Raw genomic sequence first — 24,300 nt, 5'->3', positions numbered from 1 at the left:
AATGTACAGATATGTCTGCTGTTATAAATGATCTCGACTTCCTTGTCTGAATGAATGACGACATACAGTGTGTCGTGACGAATCTGCTCATTTCAATCCCGTACTTGTCCCACGTCATGTCTCTGACCTGGCTGCATAACAACATAAACAGAAATGGCGGCGTTAGCATGCCTCGGCGTTATCATGACCTAACTCTATCTCTTTGCACATGAGTGTTTTTTTTTTACATTTCACACAAACACGCGTTTCGCTAAGAGATTTAAAGTCTGTCTGAAGCGAAAGCAGCGGATGTGGAATTTGTAATGAGCAGTAAGTATGTGTGTATGTTGTTTATTAGCTAGCATTAGCATGACAGCGTTAGCAGTGATGATGAGTAGGTTTATTCAGACTGACAGATGTGTGTAGCTGCTGTTGGGGAGTTTAGGAAGCTTGTCATTAGTCATACTTTGACTTTACTGGAGTTCTAATGCTCTGTTTGTTTGTCACAGACCCATTATTATTTAGATCAGCTGTATAATATAGTCTGGGATCTACCCAGTCCATGTTTTTGAGACAAAACACCATTAAAATGATTGTGATGAGCATGCTTTGATGAACTTTGTTTCCAAAGACTGCAAATGATTTGTTTAGATAGCAGGATCCTCCCCCTGGTCCGAGAATACCCCAAACTCCCTCATTGCCTCTCTGTAAGGGTTCTATCCTGGTCTGGGTGGATCCCAGGAGCTCTGTGCATGAGGTGGGATTACTTATCATTACATCACAGTGCACCATACACATGATCAGCTCCCTCTGAGGTGTTGTGAGGGTCTAAATTCTGGAAAAAACTCTAAAATGTCCAGGTAGAGGGATCAGATTCTGCGGTCTAGACAGGTCAGCCAAAGTGTAATACAAGGCAGTATTACATGTCATCTCTTGCTCTTTCTCTCTCGCGCTCTCTCTTTCTCAGGCTCGGGTCATGATGGACAGCGATCTGAGCCCACAGGACAGAAAAGACTTGGACAAATTCATCAAATTTTTTGTCCTGAAGGTCTGAGTTCACCTCTTAACTGTGCTGTGCCTAAGTTCTACTAAACCATACCATGAGTTATATACTGTTGAGACAAATTGTGATATAGATGTGTTTTTGTTTGTGTGTGTAAATAGACAGTGCAGGTGATAGTGCAGGCTCGTTTGGGTGAGAAGATCTGCACGCGCTCGTCCTCTTCCCCCACAGGCTCAGACTGGGTAAACCCTGCACCATCTCCATTCTAACACTACTGTAGATAAAACCTTTTTTTCCCAGCTTTTAATGTGTGTATGTGGTTTTTTTTTTTTTTTTTTTTTTTTGTCAATGTAGTTCACTCTGGCAATTAAAGACATCCCTGAGGTGACCCATGAAGCTAAAAAAGCTCTGGCAGGACAGCTGCCCAGTGTTGGCCGCTCAATGTGTGTGGAGATTTCCCTGAAAACGTCAGAGGTAAATGTGTCTGTTGATGAATATGACAGTACCCTGGGTAAAAATTCAAAAGTAGATTTTTCTGCCATTTTAAACATGCTTGAACAAGCGTGAGGAACCCTGTTAGGATTTTTCCCTGCGTCAGTTTTCACCCGTTGAGATGCTGTAATGTTTTTTTTTATCATTTTTTTTAGGATGTGCACCTGCTAACCATATAAATATTAACTCTTGTATATCAGCCAATCATGGAGAAAGCAGCACAAGGAATAAAATAATGCAGATACAGATAATACAGATATTAATGTTCACATTTGAGCTCAGAATGAAGGAAAAGGTCTGTTCTTTGTGATTTTAACCATGGCCTAAGCCACCGTTATAAGAGCTTGCACAAAGGCATCAGACCTTTAGGTGGATGAGCTACAAGAGCAGGAGACCACATCAGGTTTCTCTTTTGTCGGCCACAAACACAAATCTAAGGCTGTCACAGGTACAGACTCATACTGCACAGATGAGGTTTAGAAAAAGCAACTCTCATTTTTTCCAGTCTTCAACAGTCTTTTTATTTTTTAACACTATTCTGTATAAATTCTATGGACTGTATACACACACAAGCATATTCTTGTGGATGATTATTATTATTATTATTATTATTAATAATATTTGATCCCCTGCAGTTTTTCCCTATTAAGAAAGAAATGAAGGGTCTGTAATTTTTAACATGGGTTTATTTTAAATTAACTGATACCAAGGTTATAAATTGAGTTTCAAGTAAAATAAGTATCTGATTCCTGAACAAAACATGACTTGGTACTTGGAGGAGAAACCCTAGTTCACTATTCTTTACAGATCTTCTCTAAATCCTTAAGGTTACTTGCCTGTAGTTTAAGCTCCCTTTATAAATTTTTTCACTCACTCATCTTCTATACCGCTTTATCCTGTATTTAGGGTAACGGGCATACATTTTCTATAAGATTAAACTCTGAAGACTGGCTATGTTCCTCCCTGACCTTGAATTCAATTAGATTTTATTTGTATAGCTCTTTTAATAATAGACATTGTCGCAAAGCAGCTTTACACAATCAAAGGAATTATTTACGTTTGTATGAAATGTGAATGTGTATGAATCAAAATGATAAGACTGTCCCTAATGAGCAAGCTGAGGACAATGGCGACAGTGGCCAAAAAACTACCTGAGATGAGATTAGGAAAGAGATTAGAGGAACCAGACTCAACAGGGAACCCATTCTCATTTGGGTGAAAACGGATAGCAGAGATTGATCTGCAGTCATACTGTGTGTTAATAGGCTGAGTGTTCAGTATAACATGAGATGTGTTTAAGTTAATATGGAGTCCAGTTCATTATTTTAGGCTCCGGTAGACTGTAGGAAACTCCAGTCCTGAACTATCGAGTGATTGCAGTCACAAGTCTGCAAGGACTATCTTTGTGGAAAAGTGGAACCATCCCCAGTCACCACACCCATCCCAAGCACCCCGCACAGGGCATCCATGCGACTTTATTGTGCTTTTTTTGAGCCACTATTTTGTTGCCTAAGTGTTATGCAGTAGGTCATTTTCATGCTGGAAGACCCATCCCAGACCCATCTTCAGAAGGTTCTTATCCAAAATTTTACTATACATGGCCCTGTTCATCGATCTGTCAATGTGTCAAAGTTGGCCTGTACCTTTAGCAGAGAAACAGACCCAAATCATGATGTACTTGACTTTGTAGGAATGGTGTTTTTAGAGTCATAGACAGCATTTTTCGTCCTCCAAAAATGGCGAGTCGAGTTGACTCCAAAGAGCTCAATTTTGGTCTCGTATAACCACAGCACTTTCTCCCAATCCTTCTCTGTCCAATGGAAAACTTGGAAAGATGGGCCTTTACATGTTCCTTTTTGAGGAGGGGGATCTTGAGGAGCGCTGACGGATTTTAATCCATGGGGGTGTGTTGTATTACCAATGGTTTGTTTGGTGACTGTGATCCCAACTGCCTTGAGATCATTCACAAGCTCCTTACATGTAGTTCTGGGCTGATCCCTCACTTTTCTCTTGATTGTTCTTGCCTTGTGAGGTGAAATCTAGCTCCTGACTGAGAATGTTGGTTATTTTGTATTTCTTCCATTTGTGAATAATCATTCAAACAGTTGCCCATTACGACCTTGTGCAGGTCTACAATCTTTCCCTGATGTCCTTTGACAGTTCTTCGGTCTTGCTCATGGTGATGAGGTTTGAATGGAAGATAGAGATTCTGTTGACAGGTGGATTTTATACACATAACGAGTTGTTGTTAGGAGCACCTTCTTAAATTATTCTGTGTACCACATGAGCACATAACCTACCTGTGGGAGCTAGAATTATTGTTGGTTATGTTATCAAAAGTCCCGGGTTGACTTGAACACTGCTCGTACTTTAATCAATTATTGATGTATAATCCATAAATCTGTTTTAAAAATGTAAAAATTTATTTTTTAACTGACCTACATTGAGAATCTTTTTTCATCATGTGAGCAAAGCATCCAGTGAACTAAATGAAGGTTGTGTAAAAAAACATTTTGATGAACATAAGGGCTTGAATATAGACATTTGAATAAAGTTTGGACAGTATTCAGACAATAAAATTCTCACTGCTCCAATATAAGCACATTAGGCATTTTGTATTTTTTCTTCCCTCTAATGGAAGAAGAAGCTTAAAAAAATGTAAAGAGAAAAGTTTAAATTAGTAATGTATCATCAGTTTAAACAATCAAATGATGTGCACTTCTACAATTTTTTTTCTGTTTTTCTGACCTGTAGTTATGATTAAAATCACACGAGCTAAGGTGTGATTTACAACTTTAATTTACAGAACTTTGTTTTACAAGGACACAGAAACACTGTTTTTGTGCTGCTATTACTTTCCCTTTTCAGGACACTGATATTTGAGCAGCCAAGAGTAGAACGAGTTTTATTTCATGAGCAGGGAGAGTTTGCATGTGTGCAGTAGCTACGTTGGAAATGTCAGACATCTGTCCCAACATAACACTGTTCTCCTCTGCGCAGGGGGATTCAATGGAGCTGGAAACATGGTGCTTGGAGATGAACGAGAAGTGAGTTATTCTGATGCAAGTAGCTGACCTTATACTTCACTTTATACTCGGGGGGTGAATGTTAAATGTGAATCAATGGTTCGGTTTCAGGTGTGAAAAGGACATCAAAGTCTCCTACACAGTTTATACGCGCCTGTCCTTGCTCCTTAAATCTCTCTTGGCCATTACGAGAGTTACTCCTGCCTACAAACTCTCACGCAAACAAGGCCATGATTATGTCATCTTGTATAGGTATGAAGCTTGCACGCACACACTCGAGCACTTCTGATGCCTTTTTGCACACTTTCTTCAACTTAAATTCTCTACAACATTGGTCAGGTCACTTATTTAGCCCTTTCATTGGCAGGATATATTTTGGCGACGTGCAACTGACAGGGCTTGGTGAAGGTAAGCTTCTTAAGTTTTGATTTTGAATTATATATGGTCGTCCAGCAAATTGTTTCTCTATTGTGTGTCAGTGAATCAATCTTTCTCTCTAATCTCTTATTTACACTTCTGTCCAGGTTTCCAGACAGTACGTGTAGGAGTTGTAGGCACTCCCATAGGAACCCTGACACTCTCCTGTGCATACCGCACCAACCTGGCTCTCATGTCCTCCAGGTACACAATGCCAAACAAAAACATCAAAAGACAACCAGATTAACTAATTAACAAATAATGCAAACAACATACAAAGAATTTAGATATCAGATAAAACACAAGGGTAAAGAAAATATAAATATTATATATTAGTCTGCAGTCTGTGCAATATAAAACCATGAAGGTAACAGACGTATACTTGTAATAAATATTTAAATGTATATCTCATGTGATGCAATGTGAAGCAGAGTTGCTCATACGACCCCACAGCTATTTTTTAAATTTATTTTATTACATTTTTTTATGTTTTAAGACAAACATCATATGGTTGATTCACTTTTATACTTGAACGATGTTGAGGAACATCCACAGAAGTAGTTGTTTCTTGTCACTTATGTTTACAGCTGTAGACAGTCCTTCCCTTCAGTCTTTTTCCCCCCTCTTTTGGAATTTTCCTTTTTCTTAGAATTAAAACACTGTGGATCTTAGAATGAAAACATTGTGGATTCCTATGAAAAGCTGAACAGCTTATGCATTACTACATACTAATACCTAAACCACCTTAAATGAATGTTAAATAAACAAGATTCAAGGATTATCTAATTTTGATACTTACCTCATTTTTTTATTCATGTATTAGTATTATAGTAATAGCGGCCACCCTACAAGTCCTTGTGAATGAAGTGTTGCTCGAGAAGAGATTAGCGAGTACATTAATAAAAACCTTACATTGTTACAGCTATAAATACAGTCTGAGAACACACATGTTGACACATTTATTCACACCTCAGGGCTATATACAGTACTGTGCAAAAGTCTTGAGCCAACCTTCACTTCTTCATATTAAATTCAGTTATATGTCGATTAAATGATAGAAATGGGAACCAAAGTTTTACTGTGACAGTAAAGTGCCTAAAGATACAATTTTGCGTAACGACCTCAGCAGCAACCTCATTTCCCCTCTTGTCTGTGCCAACCGTTCTGCATTCAGCAACAACGGTATACTAATCACCAGCTTGAGCATGTGTCATCATCTGCACCTGTTTCTCATATATCTAATACTAGATAGCCACTACGTTCACATGTAATTTAATTGCAAACTGATAGGCGCATGATAAGTAGCATATCTTCTCTTCCCATGGGCCGATTGCGATGAAGCAAAGCCTATATGTTACCTCACGTTTAGAATAAATACACCTGTGAAAAAATTTAAATATTTTTTTATGTGATGCGTGCACAAACGGGCCAACAGACAGACAAAAATTCCAAAAAACATCTCCTATTGCTAATCTTACATCCCCTGAAATATTTATATTTTATAAATCTGGTTCACACAATAAGTTAGATAGTTTTTGAATGATTCATAGTTCAGCGTGTGACCAAACAAATAAAAACATTTCCCTGGAACTGCTCGGGTTCCTGTACCGAACTGAAAATGTGAGCCAAAAACGTCCTTCAGGAAGCTTAGAGAACTATTTCTCCAGAATAAATTCAAAATCTAATCAAGCCCGGCTCTTTGTAAGCTAAATATAAAGGCATGAGTTTGCAGACAAATCCCACACAGACAGTAAACTGAGAGCTCAGGATTGAAACATTATCCATGGTGGAACAAAAAACAACTCCAGTTACTTCTAAGTCTTTTTGATTTACTGATTTGGAACCAGACCCAAATAAATGCATTCAACATAATTTAAAAAAATTTATTCCTCTTTTTGAGCATTTTTCAGTGGGGGTGGCACCACATAAAGTGATTAACAACGCAGCTTCACCTCTTGACCGTCCTGAGGTCAATCCTGAGTTTGTTACTGTCTGTCTGGAGTTTTGTATGAGGATAGATTGCTCTCGATGCACTTAGGTCTGAATGTGTGTGTGAATGTGTCTGTATGGCGCGCTGTGAGGGACTACACTGACTACTCCTCTGGATCCACCAAGGGATGGTGCATGCCTAACTTTGACAGAAATTAGCTAGTTTTACAAAACAAATAAGATTGAACATTTCTTAGCTGACCTTAAACTGTCGTTATAACCGAGTTTAACTTAAATGTTTTTTTGTTGTTTTTTCGTAATACAGAAAAATGTGTTAAAACTTGTCAGTGGCTGTCACACATACTGTACAGTCGTGGACAAAAGCTTTAATAATTACATAAATATTGGAAATTAGAAAAGTTGCTGCTTAAGTTTTTATAATAGCAATTTGCATATACTCCAGAATGTTATGAAGAGTGATTAGATGAATTGCATAGTCCTTCTTTGCCATGAAAATTAACTTAATCCCAAAAAAACCTTTCCACTGCATTTTATTGCTGTCATTAAAAGACCTGCTGAGATCATTTCAGTAATCGTCTTGTTAACTCAGATGAGAATGTTGACGAGTACAAGGCTGGAGATCATTATGTCAGGCTGATTGGGTTAGAATGGCAAACCTGACATGGTAAAACGAGGGTGATGCCTGAATTCATTGTTCTTCCATTGGTGACCATGGGGACCTGCAAAGAAACGTGGGCAGCCATCATTGCGTTGCATAAAAATGGCTCCTAAAGGATCGTCTCCTAAAGAGGATTCAGCTGCAGGATCAGAGTGCCACCAGTGCAGAGCTTGCTCAGGAATGGCAGTAGGCAGGTGTGAGCGCATCTGCATGCACAGTGAGGCGAAGACTTTTGGAAGATGGCCTGGTGTCAAGAAGGGCAGGAAAGAAGCCACTTCTCTCCAAAAAAAACATCAGGGACAGATTGATCTTCTGCAGAAAGTATGGTGAATGGACGGCTGAGGACTGGGGCAAAGTCATATTCTCAGATGAAGCCTCTTTCCGATTGTTTGGGGCATCTGGAAAAAGGCTGGCCATAGAAGAAAAGGTGAGCACTACCATCAGTCATGTGTCATGCCAACAGTAAAGCATCCTGAGACCATTCATGTGTGGGGTTGCTTCTCATCCAAGGGAGTGGGCTCACTCACAATTTTGCCCAAAAACACAGCCATGAATAAAGAATGGTACCAAAACACCCTCCAAAAGCAACTTCTTCCAACAATCCAACAACAGTTTGGTGAAAAGTGATAACTAAGTGGCTCGGGGACCAAAACCTTGAAATTTTGGGTCCATGGCCTGGAAACTCCCCAGATCTTGATCCCATTGAGAACTTGTGGTCAATCCTCAAGAGGCGAGTGGACAAACAAAAACCCACTAATTCTGACAAACTCCAAGAAGTGATTATGAAAGAATGGGTTGCTATCAGTCAGGATTTGGCCCAGAAGTTGATTGAGAGCGTGCCCAGTCGAATTGCAGAGGTCTTGAAAAAGAAGGGCCAACACTGCAAATACTGACTCTTTGCATAAATGTCATGTAATTGTCGATAAAAGCCTTTGAAACGTATAAAGTGCTTGTAATTATATTTTAGTACATTACAGAAACAACTGAAACAAAGATCTAAAAGCAGTTTAGCAGCAAACCTTGTGAAAACTAATATTTGTGTCATTCTCAAAACTTTTGGCCACGACTGTACATTCCTGTCACATGCTACTCCTGGAACATGAAGATTATATTCTGAACTGCTTCAATATTCCTTAAAGTTATTATTTGGATGTGAAAATAGTCCAGAGTAATGTTCATAATGCTTAACTTTGCGCTACAATATTGTGTAGACATCCCTACTGTCTCAGGTGCACTATTAGTTAAAAAAAAAAAAAAACTTCTCTGAATGGTTCATTGTTCTAGCCGTCCAAACTTGTTCTGGAATCTTTCTTTTCTTTAAGCTTTTTTACACGACTGAACAGCGCTCCTTTGGTCATGTGTATGCAAACTGCGCTATCATGTTCCTAGAGTACAGAATTTCAATTCACAGTCTATTGATCAAATGATAATTATACGAATTGACTTGTGTCCCCTACAGGCAGTTCGAGAGGACTGGCCCAATCATGGGGATCATCATAGACCACTTTGTGGAGCGTCCCCATGGGAATATGGCCCTCCTCCACCCCTGCAACTACAGGTGCTTGTCTGTTAGGTTTTTATTTCTTGCATCACACAGTTGCATAAATACAAACGAGTCAACATATCTCTCGCAAATCACATTTCTTTTTTCCTTGCCTCAGGGCTCCAGGTGAGGAAGAGGGAGGGGTTTATGCCGGGGTAGAGGATTCGCAGGAAGTCTGCACTACTTCCTTTTCCACTTCTCCTCCCTCTCAGGTAGAACACATAAGATACATAAAACATGTCCTTGTAGTCCATTTGTAAGGCTTCTAAAGGCAGTTTCACTATTGTCACTTCACATTGTCCAATCCTGGGCATGTCTCTGTCCCTCTTGTCTCAGTGTGTCTTGTAGTTTTGTTGATACACCTTTAAACATCAAATTTGATCATCTCCTGATCTTTTCTTCACGCTGCTTGTTTTTCTTTTCTTTTGTTAGTGTGGTCATGCTTTCATTTCATGTGCTGCTTTCATTTCATTTCTTTTTCCTCTTCTCCTTCCTGTGTGTGTGGATGGGTGTGTGTAGTGTCTGTGTACTGTAAGTCAAGCGCATAGTAAAACTCCTAAACCTTCTTTGATGGCCACTCTGAAGGTCCCTGTGATGGGGCTGGGCTTTTCACAGCAAGTGAGTCCTCTCAGCATGAGTGTGTGAGAATGTCTAGGGTTACTTAGAGTTTAAAAAAAAAAAAGAAGTACTAATATAAAAAAGAAACGTCGCCTCCAACTAACTGATATTAAACACAGCTGTGAATTAATGTCTGTGCAGCATTTTCTCAAACTGAATTTAAGTTTAATATTAAAAATGGCAGCTGAAGGATGTTTGGGGAATATTCATAATTTAATAAGTAGCTGTGGTTGAAATGGGACCTATTATGAAAAATTCACATGAGGGGGCAAAATATATATTCCCTGCTCCTTGTCTTTTTGCTCTGTTTGTATTGGCCAAGGTTTAAACAAGCAAATCAGATTTTCCCTATTGTGACATCATATGTCAAGAAACCCTCCCCCCAACTCATTGCTTAACTCCAACCATTTACTGAAAAGTGTGTTCGAGGGCAATTAATTTAAAGCTGCAGCACTGAAACAGCAGATCAAGCACATCAGAATGCAGGATGTGAGTTTTATTTTAGCTGAAATGTTAACAGGGCCTTCAAGATTTATAATAACTTTTTTAAAAAGGCGTATAATATTTGACCTTTTAAGCTATCGGTGTAAAGTTTATTATGATGTGCAGTAATATTCTAAATTGTAGCTCTTAGAAATTCACCCTACATGAGCACAAAATATTTTAATTTGACAATTAAGAATTTAGGTTTAACAATCAAAGCTTAGATTCACGACTTACTATTAAGCTTTAACAAACTTTCTCTGACTATTAACATCCTCTGACTATTGCACAGATAAAATAACCTTAATATCATCAAATATTTTTCTTCTTTCAACCCATCACAGATCTATTTTAGTGATCGTTTATAAGTTTTACTGTTTAAAATTAAGGATAAAACCCAAATAAGTCGGCGTTAAGATGTGCACCATTTACGTGTGGTTTGATACTGGTGCATTGACTAAGGAGACAGAGAACACAAGGGAAATTAGAGTCTAATTAGCTTAAATTTTTATGTCCCATGTAGTCAGTTTTACTTGTGTTAATAGCTGAATAAGTTTCCATTAAATCAGTTTCTTAAAGCAGAGGATAGTAGTCTGACCACCTTGACCTGGCCAGGTATAAACGCCACTGCCAACTAGAGGTTTAACGTTGTAATTGCAGAGCAACACACGCTCGAGGGTGCACAAATTTAAATGCTTATAACACTGTAGGTTATGGCGTAGCTTCTACAAAGAGTTAAGGCAGAAAAATAAATCAGACTTTAGAAAATCAAAGCGAAAGCTAGTGCAATTTACAATGTTCTTTCTGTTGTATAGTCCATGAAATTAGTCTGAGTTAATTGTTCTTTATTTATGCACCATGTCGGGTATTGAAATACAGACAAAGTGTTTATAGCTTAACACAAGTACAAAGTTTATGAATTAAAAATATTTACAGTCTTTTTTGTGGGTCACTTTCCCTTTTGTATTTTCTGTAGTAATAATAATACTAATGTTTATTCTCCTGCACATTCTCTCCGCTCTGCATGTGTTTCTGATCTCTCACTTTCCCTGTCTGTCTCTGTATATATACTGTTTATTCTTTGTCTCTGTCACAGTAGAAAAAAGGAAAAAGATCTTTAAAATAGATTTCTTTCTATTTTATGAGGGGTGTTCAGGTCAAACTGGGACTTTAAATAGCACGAACAAGAATAATAAGAACTCAGTAATCAGGGTAAAAACTCCATTTATTTCTCTATATTATTCCCTCCTACACTAAGTCGCTTATCCCAGCGTTTCACCAGTGCTTGGATACAATTAAGGTAGAAAGTTTTCTCAGAACAATAGAGCCAGGATCAGACGGCCTGAAAACATGTGGACTTCCAGAAACTTCTTTAACATCCCAAACAAGTGACTTTGAATGAGATCAGGACTATACAGGGGATGTGGCAATAACTCCCAGGCCAGTTCCTGTAATGTGTAGGTGGTGTTTGTAAATGATTGCGTATACTGTTTCCACAGGGAGATGCATCTCTTCTGCAAGTTGGCGACAAGTTATCGGTCAATTTTCAAGGATCAGGTCATTACAAGTCCTGGTTTGACTTGACTGCTTCTAATTGTTATAGAAAATTGAAAATAAAAAATGGATGTTTATTTAGTTCCACATTTAACATAACACTGGAATGTCTGAATTCCAGCTTTTGATTGGGCGGCATATAAACTGTAGTCATAGCAGGACTTGTATAAAAGCTTGAACTCACCTGATAAAGTTTCAGAATGCTAAGAGCGATGCTACACATCTGGTTCTACTTTTAGACACACAAGCAAAAGTAATGATGTACAATGAGTAATTTGTATGATCAAACAAAGAGAGAGTAAGGCAATGAGGCGCTGGCAATTTAAAAGAACAGGATGTTTCAGACATCCTGTCTTTCATAACATGTGCTAAGTAAAAAAAGACGTAAAAGTGGAAAATTGGGATGGATGTAACAGCACCTCGGTGTGCATCGGAAAAAATTGGCTCTTTTTTCTTACATTCACTTTGCCTGCAGTTAATTGATTTTAGGCAAGTTTGTTTGTTTTTAAACTTCAAAGTAAAAAGGAAATTAGAAAACACCTTGAAAACAATGTCAAGATTTAAAAGAGTGGCATCTTAATTCTTTCTGTAAGTGTGGAGGTTTGGCCAAAAAAAAAGAAAAAGGCACACGTAATATATGGTTAGACTGCCTTTATCTTTGATTACAGCATGTTTTTTCTGTGGTATCGTGTCCACATCCTTATGCAACTTCACATTTATTTTCGTCCAGAGTTGCATTTGGTTAAAAGGGAGTTTAAGCACATTGTAAAGTGTTCTGAAGTAGATTTTAAAGACTTTTAGTGAGATCAGGACTATATGGTGGCGAATTCATGTGTGAAATTGGTTCCTTATGCTCCCAGAACTAACCGTTAACTGTTTGAGCCTGACAAATTTTCAGCCTTGTCGCCCAACACATGGGTAGATTTATAGATGTGCATGTAATATGTCCAGGAATTGGTTGTTTGTGCAGTATTATTTGCTATGTTGATTATAATTACAGAACAAACAGTTTATATACATGTCATAATTGAATTCAAGAGTGTTGAGGATATAAAAAAAAAACTGTTACAATACAATCATTAAACCATTCATTTGAACTTAAAATGTCAGTTAATTATTACTCAAGTTCTGTTCAAACACATTGTTGTTTGAATAAATGCTTTACTTGTAAATACACATGCCTTATGCTCTAGGATTATATTAGTTATGTTTATTTTAGTCATACAGTATTGTGCAAAAGTACTTCATATACAAAAATACACAAAAATTAAGAAATAGGAACAAGTGTTTTATTGTGACAGGCTGCAAAGTGCCTTATGATGCTATTTAATACTTGTTCATGCCTTGAGTTAGATTTTTATTTAATTTTTTTTATGGCTTAAATGATTGATAGGTCACTGTGCGGTGTAACAAACAAAAAACATTCCTCTGAAACTGCTCCGATACAGAGACTGGACTAAAATGAGAACCAAAAAAGTTCTTCAAGAAATCTGGAGAATTATTTCGCAAGACTACAATAAAGATATGAGAAAGTCTATCTCTTTGTAAACTAAATATGATTAAATGAGGGGGCGGGGGTTAAAAATACAATAAAGCATCAAGCACAGTATTGTATGACTGGAATTTTTAAAATGATCACACACACACAACACTATTGGCTTTTCATGACTGTTTAGAAGAGATGCACAAGATAATTATCTTATTAGTATTCATAACCAGATCAATATTTTGTGTATTTTTTTTATGTTGGGTACATAGAAAGTGTAAATGTGATCCTAATGAGCCTTGAAAAGTAATTAAGATCTCTCTCTTTTTTTTTTTTTTTTTTTTTTTCAGCTTTGCACTTCTCGTCTGTCGTATCAGACTCCCCTCCTGGGGCCAGTAGATTTGTGCCATCCTACCACCTGTACTGTTGCCGCCCACCCGCACCAGGTACCTCAATGCCTATATACAACCTACACAAGTAAACAGGTCACACTCAACAGCAACAGGGTTTTTTTTTTTTTTTTCACTGAACATGTAGAAACATGACCCTGACAGAAACCAAGGATATTTGTTTCAGTTTTGTTTGTTTTCCTCACCCACATTTCAGGAATCATCTACAACACTAGACACGGTGACGTTCTTGTATTAATGTTTGCACGGTTGGTCTTATTACATCAGCTGAAACAAAGTGGATGACATCGATGCAAAATAGATTTGAAATTTCATCATCTGTAATGTCAAGAGGAAAATTCACAATGTGAGTCACTAAAACCTCTGAGAAAGTCCAACTTTTAAGTAGTCCGGAAGTCTCACCATCCAGACTACTAAGACTCACCAGTGTCTGGTTCCTTTTCTCAACAAATGTGTTGAATCATCTACTTTCAATTGGACAGACACGCTGACTCATCTCTAATTGCTGCAAGCTAAACCCTTTACAGTGTGAAGCCTGACATCTGTCTCCCTGTGTTACTCCAACTACTATGTTATTTTGCAGAGTTTACATTTGTTTTTGTTTCTTGTTTTTTTTTTTACTGGAATGACGCACGGAAGTTGTGAGAACCAGTTTAATTGTGATCTTTTGAATTCTAAAACCAGTAGCTTAAACAGTGTACAAAAGATATTGTATATCCTGTGAGATTAGCATCTGGGGTCAAGTTATAACCAAAGTGAACGATACACTGCAGATAGCTGCTCCGGGGAAAGAAGGCGGAGTCCCGCAGGTGCTGGTTCAGCCCAGTCATGGCACTCAGGGAGACCATGGGCGTGTCCCGTCCTGCCCATCAGCAGACACACCCCATCCTCCACCCTCGAACTGCAGCAGGTAATGCTATTAATATTCGTTGAGCTAGTACTTTCTTTAAAATATTCTCTCTATAGGTTATGCATATTTAATTCAAATGTAATTATAAACGTGATAAACAGTAATATTTTATCACAATTATTTAATATAATACGCAGCTTCACGTAATGGCACAGGCTTTATCATTGTGTGTTTGCGTGCGCCTGTTTAGCGGTGATACAGATGTGTTGTCGAGAAGTAGCGAAGGGAAGAGTGTGTCACCCTCAGATGCCCCTGAAACAACCTTCACCAGGAAAGTGGGAGCCTTCGTTAACAAACCCACTACACAGGTGAGAACACAGCTGCACAAATAATTCTGAAAGCACGTAGAGCCGATTGCATTAAGCGCCTGGTTTGTGATTGTTTAGGTGACCACTGCCAGTCTGGATCTGCCGTTTGCTGCTTTTGCTCCCAGAGGTTATGACCTGGAGGAGAACGACCCCATGGTACAAACATGATGTGAACAAACACACAACTTCAAACACGAACATGGTCATGTGATCAGCAGGCAGTCATCACCGCTAACGGTTTTAAAACCTGACACCAAAATTTTGGTTTATCTGAAGGATGATCCGGTTACTTCTATTTTAGTTTATATTAGTTATTTAATATTAGATGGTTTAAAGTGAAGGTTTGCAGTTGCATGAACCAGATCGGAGTATTTGTAGACATACAGGTTGGCAATACCTCCTGATCAGTACCAGCTAGGATATTTAGAATATTTTAAGTAGTTCTACAAGACAGAATGAAAACATTGGAGATATACAGTACTGTGGAAGTCTTGATCCACCCTTTATTTCTTCTTGTTGTGTTTTCAAAGAGCCAAACACTCTTGTATTTTTTATTTAGATTGGAATAGTCCTCCTTGGTTCCTGAAGCACTGTTTTGATTTTCATATTTTGGCTTTTATTTTTAGTCTAGTCCCTGTACCTGACCAGTTTCAGATAATTGTTTTTTTTTGTTTGTTAAGCCAGACAGTGACATTAATCATTCACGCAGAATTTAAGACCATAAACCAGTGAGAAATGGTCAGTTGAAACAGAAGAGCGGGGAAATGAGGTTGCTGCTGGGATTTTGTTTAAATTCATTCTGACTTTCCAGAAAAAAATATTTGTTAAATTTGAACCTGTCCTTGTTAAACCAATAATCCATATCTGTCTTGCTTTATTCAAAGTAGAGCTTCGTCTTGCTTGCACAAAATTTGTTTTAAAGTGAGCTGCTTCTGCTTCCTGCTTTTGCTGTCCAAATTTTTTTTAAATATATGTTGAAAGTTTCAATTTAGATTAATTTTGTTTGTATAAAACTTTTTGATTTTTTTTGACAATTTAAACAATGTGTATAAAATGTGAGAGAATGTGTATGATTTAAAATGATCAGATAGTCTCTGAAAAGTCAAAAGTTTAACATACATGCTCCTGTTAATTATAAAGCAGTCTATGTTGTTAGAAAAGCACTCTTTTATAATTTAGGATCAGTAAAGAGTGTTATTTTTTTATTTTTATTTTTTTTAAATGTACTGGAACAAATTTAGTGGGATTTCAGTTTGCTAATTTATATTGATAATGAAGTTACAGGCAGCTAAGACTTAATATATTTAGAAGTATGTACTCTCAGTAGGTGTGTTTACATGGACGCTGATATTCTACTAATAATCAGATTGTTAGCCCAATAGGGTAACATTGGGTGATGTCACCATGAGTTTGATTCCCTGAAAACAGCTCTCCCGTCTTTATTTTTATCCACTGGGTCTTTGGCTAAGGAAGGCGCACTGATTGGCTTACTTTTTCATATGTTTCTTTTCCATCTTCCCTTATTTTTTCAGCAGACTAAGCGCTTCTTGGTGAGCTGAACCACTTTGCACAAAAATGTTATTCTGATTAAATGCTTTGAGCATGTAAGCACATGTCTTATCAGATCAGCACCCATATAAATGGTTGAGTTAGGCTCGCTAATCAGAATGATTTCAGTTGAATTAAAAAAATATTGTCCATGTAAACACAGTTTGAAGGTTTCAGCTTGGTATGTTAATTCAATTACAAGATCTCAAAAAGCATTTAGTTTTTTGTGGTGTTTTTCCCCATCATCCTGCTTTCACCATTGCCGGACTCTCAGTGTTGTTCAGACAGACGGAAGTTTATTGCTGTTGCACAGTCCTGACTGTTGGAGTGGCGTTGGTCAGCTGGAGAATACACAACATGAGATTTAAAGGCTTTTATTGTGTGTATGTGTGTGTTGTGTGTTCAGGTACAGCCGCCAGCATCACCTGCCCCCTCCTCTCCATTACAAGACAGTCTGCACTCCCAGAGCTCCAGCCAAAGTGGAGGTCAAGCACAAGATGATTTTGTCATGATAGATTTTGTAAGTAACTCCAACTCAGGAAATACAGTCTTTCAGTTTGTTTTTTTTTTTATAAATATAATTCCAAAGAAAGTACAGACACAGGCATCGTGTATTCATATGGTTTGTGAACCCCCTTTACGATAAAGCCAATCCAAAAATGGAAGATTCATCCAGGGGGTCTCTAAACTGCAGCAATCATGACAGCAGATTTAGAAGTGTGATGCTGCATTTCTACAACAGCTCTACAAACAAGAATTTAATATTAAGTAACTTGACATGTGACACAGTCTGGCCAAATATGATGTTTTTTTCAGAAGACTTCATCTTTTATACAACAGTTCTACAAATGCCATTTATGATCAACAGATTATTATTTGTTTGTTTATTTAACCACTTATTTTGCTCCACATACACATGTCTTTCTGTGACTGGTAGACCTAACTAGTAACTGAACTAACCATGGCTGGCAGAGATTGATCCTGACATTTAATGTAATTAACAGGGGTGAAAGTAAAAAAAAAAAAAGTACTATGTAGCCAGAAAGTCAAGGCAAGTTTATTGGTATAGCACATTTCATTAACAATGGTAATTTAAAGTGCTTTACATTAAAAGAGAAAAAAATAATAAAGAAGAACTAAAAAAAATAATAGCACTAAGACTTTACGAGATTTACTTTATATTTCTATTCATTCTGCTTTAAAATATCAGCCAACCTCCTGAACTCCATCACAAGTAGCATACAATAAAAATCTTGTATGCTCTGTGGAGTTTACTGTCCCCTTTTTCACACACCAAGTAGTGCCCTTGATCAAGGATAGCGATTTGTGAATTTTTTTGTTTTTGTTAGCAATTTGTTAGAAACTGATTAGCTTTGTAGCTGGCGTTAGCTGGTAACAGAACAACGTTCAGCAGAACAACAGTTCAGAGGCGATTCAGAACATCTTAGAAGCAGTTACTAAGGAGACAAAGTGTTGTTTAATATCTCATGACTTCATCAGATGTCCCGAAAGTGCTTTTGACTGGTTTTGAATGTGGGTTTAAGCTGGCAGCTGCTCCCGCGTTAGTACTGCAGACGGTTAGTGTATTTAAAGAAGGACTTCATCGTTGAATGTGTGTAGAAATTAATAATAGTTTGTTTGCATTGCAGAAACCAGCGTTCTCTAAGGACGACCTGTTGCCGATGGACCTGGGCACTTTTTACCGCGAGTTTCAGAATCCTCCCCAACTCACAAGCCTTTCCATCGATGTCAGTGCTCAGTCTATGGCCGAAGACTTGGTAAGGAAGACATTAGGAATGATTAATGTACTTGTAAAGGACTCCTTTGTCCATTGTCCTGTTTCTCTACACACTTTATCTATTGACCATATGTGTATTCTGCAGGACTCCCTCCCAGAAAAGCTGGCCATCTACGAGAAGAACATTGATGAGTTTGATGCATTTGTGGACACACTACAGTAGCTGACGACAAAAATCACACTACTTCTTAAAGTCCTTTTTTTCCTACTTCAGCCAAAACATTATAAGATTGATTTCTTTAAGGTTTTCCTCCTTACTTGCTGTTTATTGCTATGTTTAAGCCATACGCTGTAATATTTAAAGCTCTTTTCTTCACATCCACTTCCTGATAATCTTCAGCATGATTCCTGTTCCACCCTGGAGTATATAAACGATTTAAGGTAGGTAGTTAGTAGTAAAAAAACAAACAAAAATCACCACCACCAAAAAGCAAGTACTCTTTAAAACATGTTTATTTGGGTTGTCAACTATAGGTATTTTTATATAAGTGTCGTTCAGAAAGTCATTTAGGTTCATGACAAACCCAAATGTCTCAATGGAGAATCAGAGCGTTGTAGACCTGTGTGCATTGGACTACTTCAGATTTGTGTTTGAAAGCTGGGGTTGGTGTGAAGGGATCTTGGCAGGCCATAATTATTATGATAAATGTATATAGTGTACACTTTTATTTAATTTTCTAGAGAACTGCCAAGAACTAGAAACCCACCCACATCAAATATGGCGTGCATAATTCTCAGCGCTTGCTTTACCACAGTTTGCACCATATTTTAGATGAAACAAAAAAAACAAATCCTACCTACATTAATTCCTACTCATGAATAGGATCAGACTTGTAACCTGCCCGGAGGAGAAAAAGTGTTGATTAGAAGAGTTGAATTCCAATCAGTAATGTGAAGACAGTTATTAGAAATGCATTACAGTACATGATGAAAGCTTAGTGTACGTTGTTGTACTAATGAAAAGAGAGTGCAAGATGACATCACTAAACATCTTATGGCAAAGATTACGAAATTTCAGCTAAGATCGGTTATTAAACTCATCATGTGTTTAATATGAGAGCAGATCGGTTCTGTGAGTATTTTGTTCATGGCACCTTGCTTTAATTTTAAACATAAATAAAAATGGAGCTATTTAAAGTTCCATGACGTCCCTGATAATCAAGTAGGGTCGTCATTTTGGCAGTAACAACAAGTAGATCTCAGTGTTTTAGTGAGTCACTCATTCACCTCTATGTCATGTTTCAATGTTACACTCGGCTCATGATGTTATTGACCACATAGATGCTCTTCTGAATTACTCCTTACTGACATTTTTAATATGTACGAATTTCCATGCATGCTTTTTTTTTTTTCATTCAAGAACCATAATTGTCCATTGTGATCATTATATTTCGAAACAAAATGTGTAGTCCAGTCCAACACTCTTTACATCATTCTCTGTATAGTGTTACTGTGTTCCAGGCGATTGTATTAAGAGTTTCAGCTTTCCACCTCTGTCTACTTAAGCACTGCTCTCTGGCATGTACATGTGTGCAATAAACTGGTTTGTTTCAGTTCTCAAGCATTGAGTTTTTGTTAAAAAGTGAAAAAGTTTGCATCCCATACGATTTAACTGGGAAGTAAAAGAAATATAAAGAAGGGTAACCTTTTGCATGACAAAAATAGAATAAGACAAACTAAATAATAATAATTCAACAGAAATATTGTTTGAAAAGGTGTGTCCATGACACTGCAAGCCTCCAGACCTTATTTGTGGACAGTGCACAACATCTGGCAGGGGACCAATACTTTGGAAAACAGGCCAAAAATAGGCAAACAATCTGGCAGAGTTAGAACAGATGTCAGGAAGAATGTGTTTTACAACTTAGACTCCTAAAGCTGTTCAAAGGAAACAAAAAAGACTAGTGTGCAGCCAGAGGGCGAGCAAACTGCTGTGCCGAGAAAAGAGATTTTATAACACATTGCTTAATCTGTTAATTTTGCTGTCTGGTTTCTGTAAAGTCTTTTCTAAAGTCTAAAAAAAAAAAAAAAAAAAAAAAGACTTTTTTGACATTGCAAATATTTTTTTAAACCCTCTTTTTTTTTTATTATTTCCGACCTGGAAACTCAGTTCTGGATATGTGTCTCTTACTCTGCTGAGACAAACAACTTAAAACCTCATCTTCCCATACGGACCTTCGTCACAACAACAGGCTGCATTTAAGGTGATTTATTTTGTTGTAGTAATGCAAATCGCAACCTACTATTATCTATGCTAATTATATGGTATTTACTCCTGAGTTCTTAATATTAGGTGAAGTGACTGATCACTGAATTCGAATGAGTTTAATTTAAACTTTATTGATTGAATCAGGTTGGCATTCGGGTAACGTCAATAGAGGTGGTGTTTTGTGAGTGGAAAGTAAAAAAAACAAAACAAGGTATAATTAGACATAGACATTAAATTCTAAACCTAGCACTGTATTTGAATAGTTGGGCATCTAAAAATCTATTTTACAGTTTGCCTGTTGTGTTGAATATGTAGAAATTAAAACTAATTTAGAAAGCTAGATCTGTTAATCATATCAAATATCTATCCATTTGTAACAAATAAGCAGAGAAAAACATACCAAAAAGTGTCCTTGATTGGTTCCACAGGGCCTGATGTGCGCTGTTAATGTTTAATTCAGCTCTTATGGTGTGTAATTTAAGCCTTGTGTAAGCAGTTTTTAAGTCAATGATGTTAAATAAAGTTACAAAGTCTCCTAGTGCATGTGTCTCCGTATCCCCTTTTAGACATGCAACGCCTTCCATCTATTGCACAGAAACCTAAGGGATTGTCTTCATGTCTGGAGTTGGTTTCCAGCACGGCTCAGGCGGGATTTAATTGATCTGGCAACCCTGGGGTATGTTATACTGTACCTCACTTAATGTACTATTGAATCTGTCCATGGAATAAAACTTCTTATAAAATAAAAACTACAGAAAAACACCATGAGGAACACTTTGAATAACAGAGATTTTATAGATTGATCTCAGTCATTTACACACTCACTCACACACAACGGGCAATTTGGGAACGCCAATTAGCATGTCTTTAGAAGAAAAATGGGGAGAACATGCAAACAGACCCCGAGGCAGGAATCGAACCCGCGACCATCGAGGTGCGAGACGACAGAAACGTCACCTAGCCATTGTCTGCAAAGGGTTAATGTGTGGCCTTCCACAGTCATCAGCCCACTGCTGGAGAGTGAGAACTAGCTGAAAAATGTAAGGTAATGTGCTCCATCATCACACCTGAGCAGGTTAGAACATAAAACTCAGTTAGCTAAAACTGTGTTAACAAAATCAGTTAGCTTTCACTTGAACGATCGCACACCCTATATACTGTAATATAACCCGTTGCAGTATCAAGTTAGAATGGGCTTCTTGCTGAAAGCTCGACTTCACATAGCCGTCTTCTAATAGTAACAGTACTAACAGGTAACTTTAGGTACTCTTTACCTCAATTTTGTTATTCTTCGATCCATTTGAATGGTAGTTGTCCGTTTTCTTTCACGTCTTTCTGGTTTTGGTCTTCATTTTAAAGCTTAAAAATTATTTGGTATCATTTTAGCAGAGCAGCCTGTCATTTTCTGCACTTCTTTGTATGTTTTTTTCCATCTCTAGTCAACTTTTGAATTAAAGTACGCTGTTCTTCTGAACAATGTCTGGAACGACGCGTTTTACTTTGATTTTTTAGAGAGAAATGCACAGGACGTTTCCTTAATATTTGGTTTAAAGAGTGCAAAATCCTAAAGTTGGGAAGACATGCACAGCTGTTAAGATGCGTGGCGTATGATAGCGACTTTAGACCCTCTCAGATGGATGCACTGTTTAAGCGATGCATTTGGAATGATATTACTTCATACTGTACAATCTCAACTAAGACAGGTTTAGATAGCTTTCAGAATCTCATTGATAACTATAATTTAGAGAAACAGGATTTCTATAGATATTTACAGCTTAGAACTCACTTTAATAAAAACATAAAAAATAAGGAGGGAATTGATCTGAGTCTCATTAACATTTTTGTTGCTGCTTATAAAGGTAGTACTAATAAGAAACTAGTATCAAGAATATATGCATGCATACAATCTGCCAATGTCTTTCTACCTTATATGTTAAAGAAAAATGGGAGAAGGGGGCGAATATATCTCTGTCAGAAGAAGATTGGACAAATATTTGTAAAACACAACATACTACCTCCAGTTCTGGTCAATGGAGAGAATTCCCATGGAAAAATATGATTAGATTCTTTATTACTCCAAAAAGAATATACTCACAAAAATTGTAACTTAGATTCTGCACGTTGCTGGAGACGATGTAACACCTCTATGGCTGATTATTATCATATATTCTGGAATTGCCCAGCAATCCAATCTAATTGGTTAATTGTGATCACTGAAATTGAATCAATACTTGGTTTTAAGATTGATCATAGCTTTGGTACTATATATTGAGCAAACATACAAACTGATTTTAATGCACAAGACAAATACCTTCTCAAAATACTATTAGTAGCTAGTAAAAAAGCAATAACCAAGAAATGGTTGGAAGAGATTCCACCAACAAAGGATGAGTGGATAGCAATAGTAAATAATATGTTTGAAATGGAGAAACTCACTTTTTCCTTAAGACTAATATACATACATATATACACACACATACATACACCCATATGCATATATATATATATATATATATATATATATATATATATATATATATATATATACATATATATATATATATATATATATATATATATATATATATGTGTGTGTGTGTGTGTGTGTGTGTGTGTGTATGTATATTTTTTCTATATGCTTATACACACGCATAATATATGTGTGAAATATTTTTGTTGGACCACACATTAGAGATTTTAAAAGACTGAAGCATAAGGACTTGAAGGAACCTATGTTGGTGTTTATGCTTATAATACAGTAACTTTTGCGGGGCGGACGGGGTGGAGGGATAATGGGAGGGTAACCTGTACTATAAAAACGACTGTATAAGAAAAATGTAATAGTTGTGTGTGATGCCTCTGGTGATCTGTTTGTTCCATTACGTTAAAACGAATACAAATTAAAGTTTGAAGAAATGCACAGGACAACCTTTTCTGCATTTATCCTTAAATAAGGGGAACTTGTTTGACACCTGTTTTTCACAGAATAATTTACCTCTCTAATTGAACTCCACACTGCTTTTATTTGGAACACCACTGCATGTGTCCAAGGTTTCACTCATTACTGGGATCAGGTTTTCGGAGCCTCCGTATGGCACCTCTGTGATGGTGGGAGTTGGTACCCAGGATGCACGTGTGTATTCAGGATTATCATGCAGCCAATTTATAGGTGAGAACACCAGTCAGGGCACACGCTGTGAGTGTGTGTGTGTGTGTGTGTGTGTGTGTACTTCATTGGAAACAGTAGGGAACTGATTCTGTTTGGGCTTGTGTTATAAAGGCGCTCTCTAGCGCAACCTGAGCAATAAGAAATAGACACCGTTTACAGAAGGTTCTGGCTCGGCCTTGCCTTCTCTGACCTGAATCAGGTAACGTAATTTAGTATGTACAGTATATTTTATGGTCATGACTATTATCACTAACTTTATTGATACAGTACTTTCAACAAATTCTAAACTTTTTTTTATAAGATTTTTTTCTTCCCCAGCTGACCTATATATGAAATATTTTAACATATTATTTAATTTCATGCCCATATGTATTTGGTAGTAATTCAGTTGTCTTTTACTTTCAGAGCTATATATATATATATATATATATATATATATATATATACTGGTATGAACTAAACAGGAAACCACATGACACCACGCTGCTTCCTTGGTTTTAATGTGGCACGGCGAAGCATGTTTGCTTTTCTTAAAGGCATGGAGTAAGCACTTTAGCTGTATCTCCCCACTGATATCAGTGAATCTTTGTACAAAACTTGAAGTCAAACCGGGACTGTTGATTGTGCAGAATAACAGAATGCAGTTATGAGAGTAAACACTATCCTAATTTCCCTACATTAAAGCACTTATCCCAGTGTTTCACCAGTGCTCGGAGACCATCGAGGTAGAAAGTTTCCT

The 24,300-nt window shown here is 37.2% G+C and overlaps 1 protein-coding gene across 3 annotated transcripts; it reads left to right on the top strand.

Annotated features, from left to right (window-relative positions):
* Positions 1–123: 123 nt before the first annotated feature.
* atg13 (ATG13 autophagy related 13 homolog (S. cerevisiae)) lies at positions 124–19,744 on the top strand. 3 transcript variants are annotated; one of them, XM_053493041.1, is made up of 18 exons: positions 124–309; positions 947–1,027; positions 1,144–1,224; positions 1,337–1,456; positions 4,475–4,521; positions 4,612–4,752; positions 4,868–4,908; positions 5,025–5,121; positions 8,985–9,083; positions 9,187–9,280; positions 9,588–9,686; positions 13,560–13,655; positions 14,393–14,529; positions 14,720–14,837; positions 14,916–14,993; positions 16,792–16,905; positions 18,035–18,163; positions 18,269–19,744. In XM_053493041.1, the coding sequence occupies exons 2-18, from the start codon at positions 956–958 to the stop codon at positions 18,344–18,346; spliced, it is 1,641 nt and encodes a 546-aa protein (XP_053349016.1). In that variant the 5' UTR covers positions 124–309; positions 947–955; the 3' UTR covers positions 18,347–19,744. The 3 variants fall into 3 exon arrangements, with proteins under 3 accessions (XP_053349016.1, XP_053349015.1, XP_053349014.1); XM_053493039.1 differs by lacking the exon at positions 9,588–9,686 and having other exon boundaries at positions 125–309; XM_053493040.1 differs by lacking the exons at positions 9,588–9,686; positions 14,916–14,993.
* Positions 19,745–24,300: the final 4,556 nt, after the last annotated feature.

This window comes from Clarias gariepinus, chromosome 3 (assembly GCF_024256425.1).
Source record: "Clarias gariepinus isolate MV-2021 ecotype Netherlands chromosome 3, CGAR_prim_01v2, whole genome shotgun sequence".
NCBI lineage: Eukaryota > Metazoa > Chordata > Actinopteri > Siluriformes > Clariidae > Clarias > Clarias gariepinus.
This window is presented reverse-complemented; position numbering and strand designations above follow the sequence as displayed.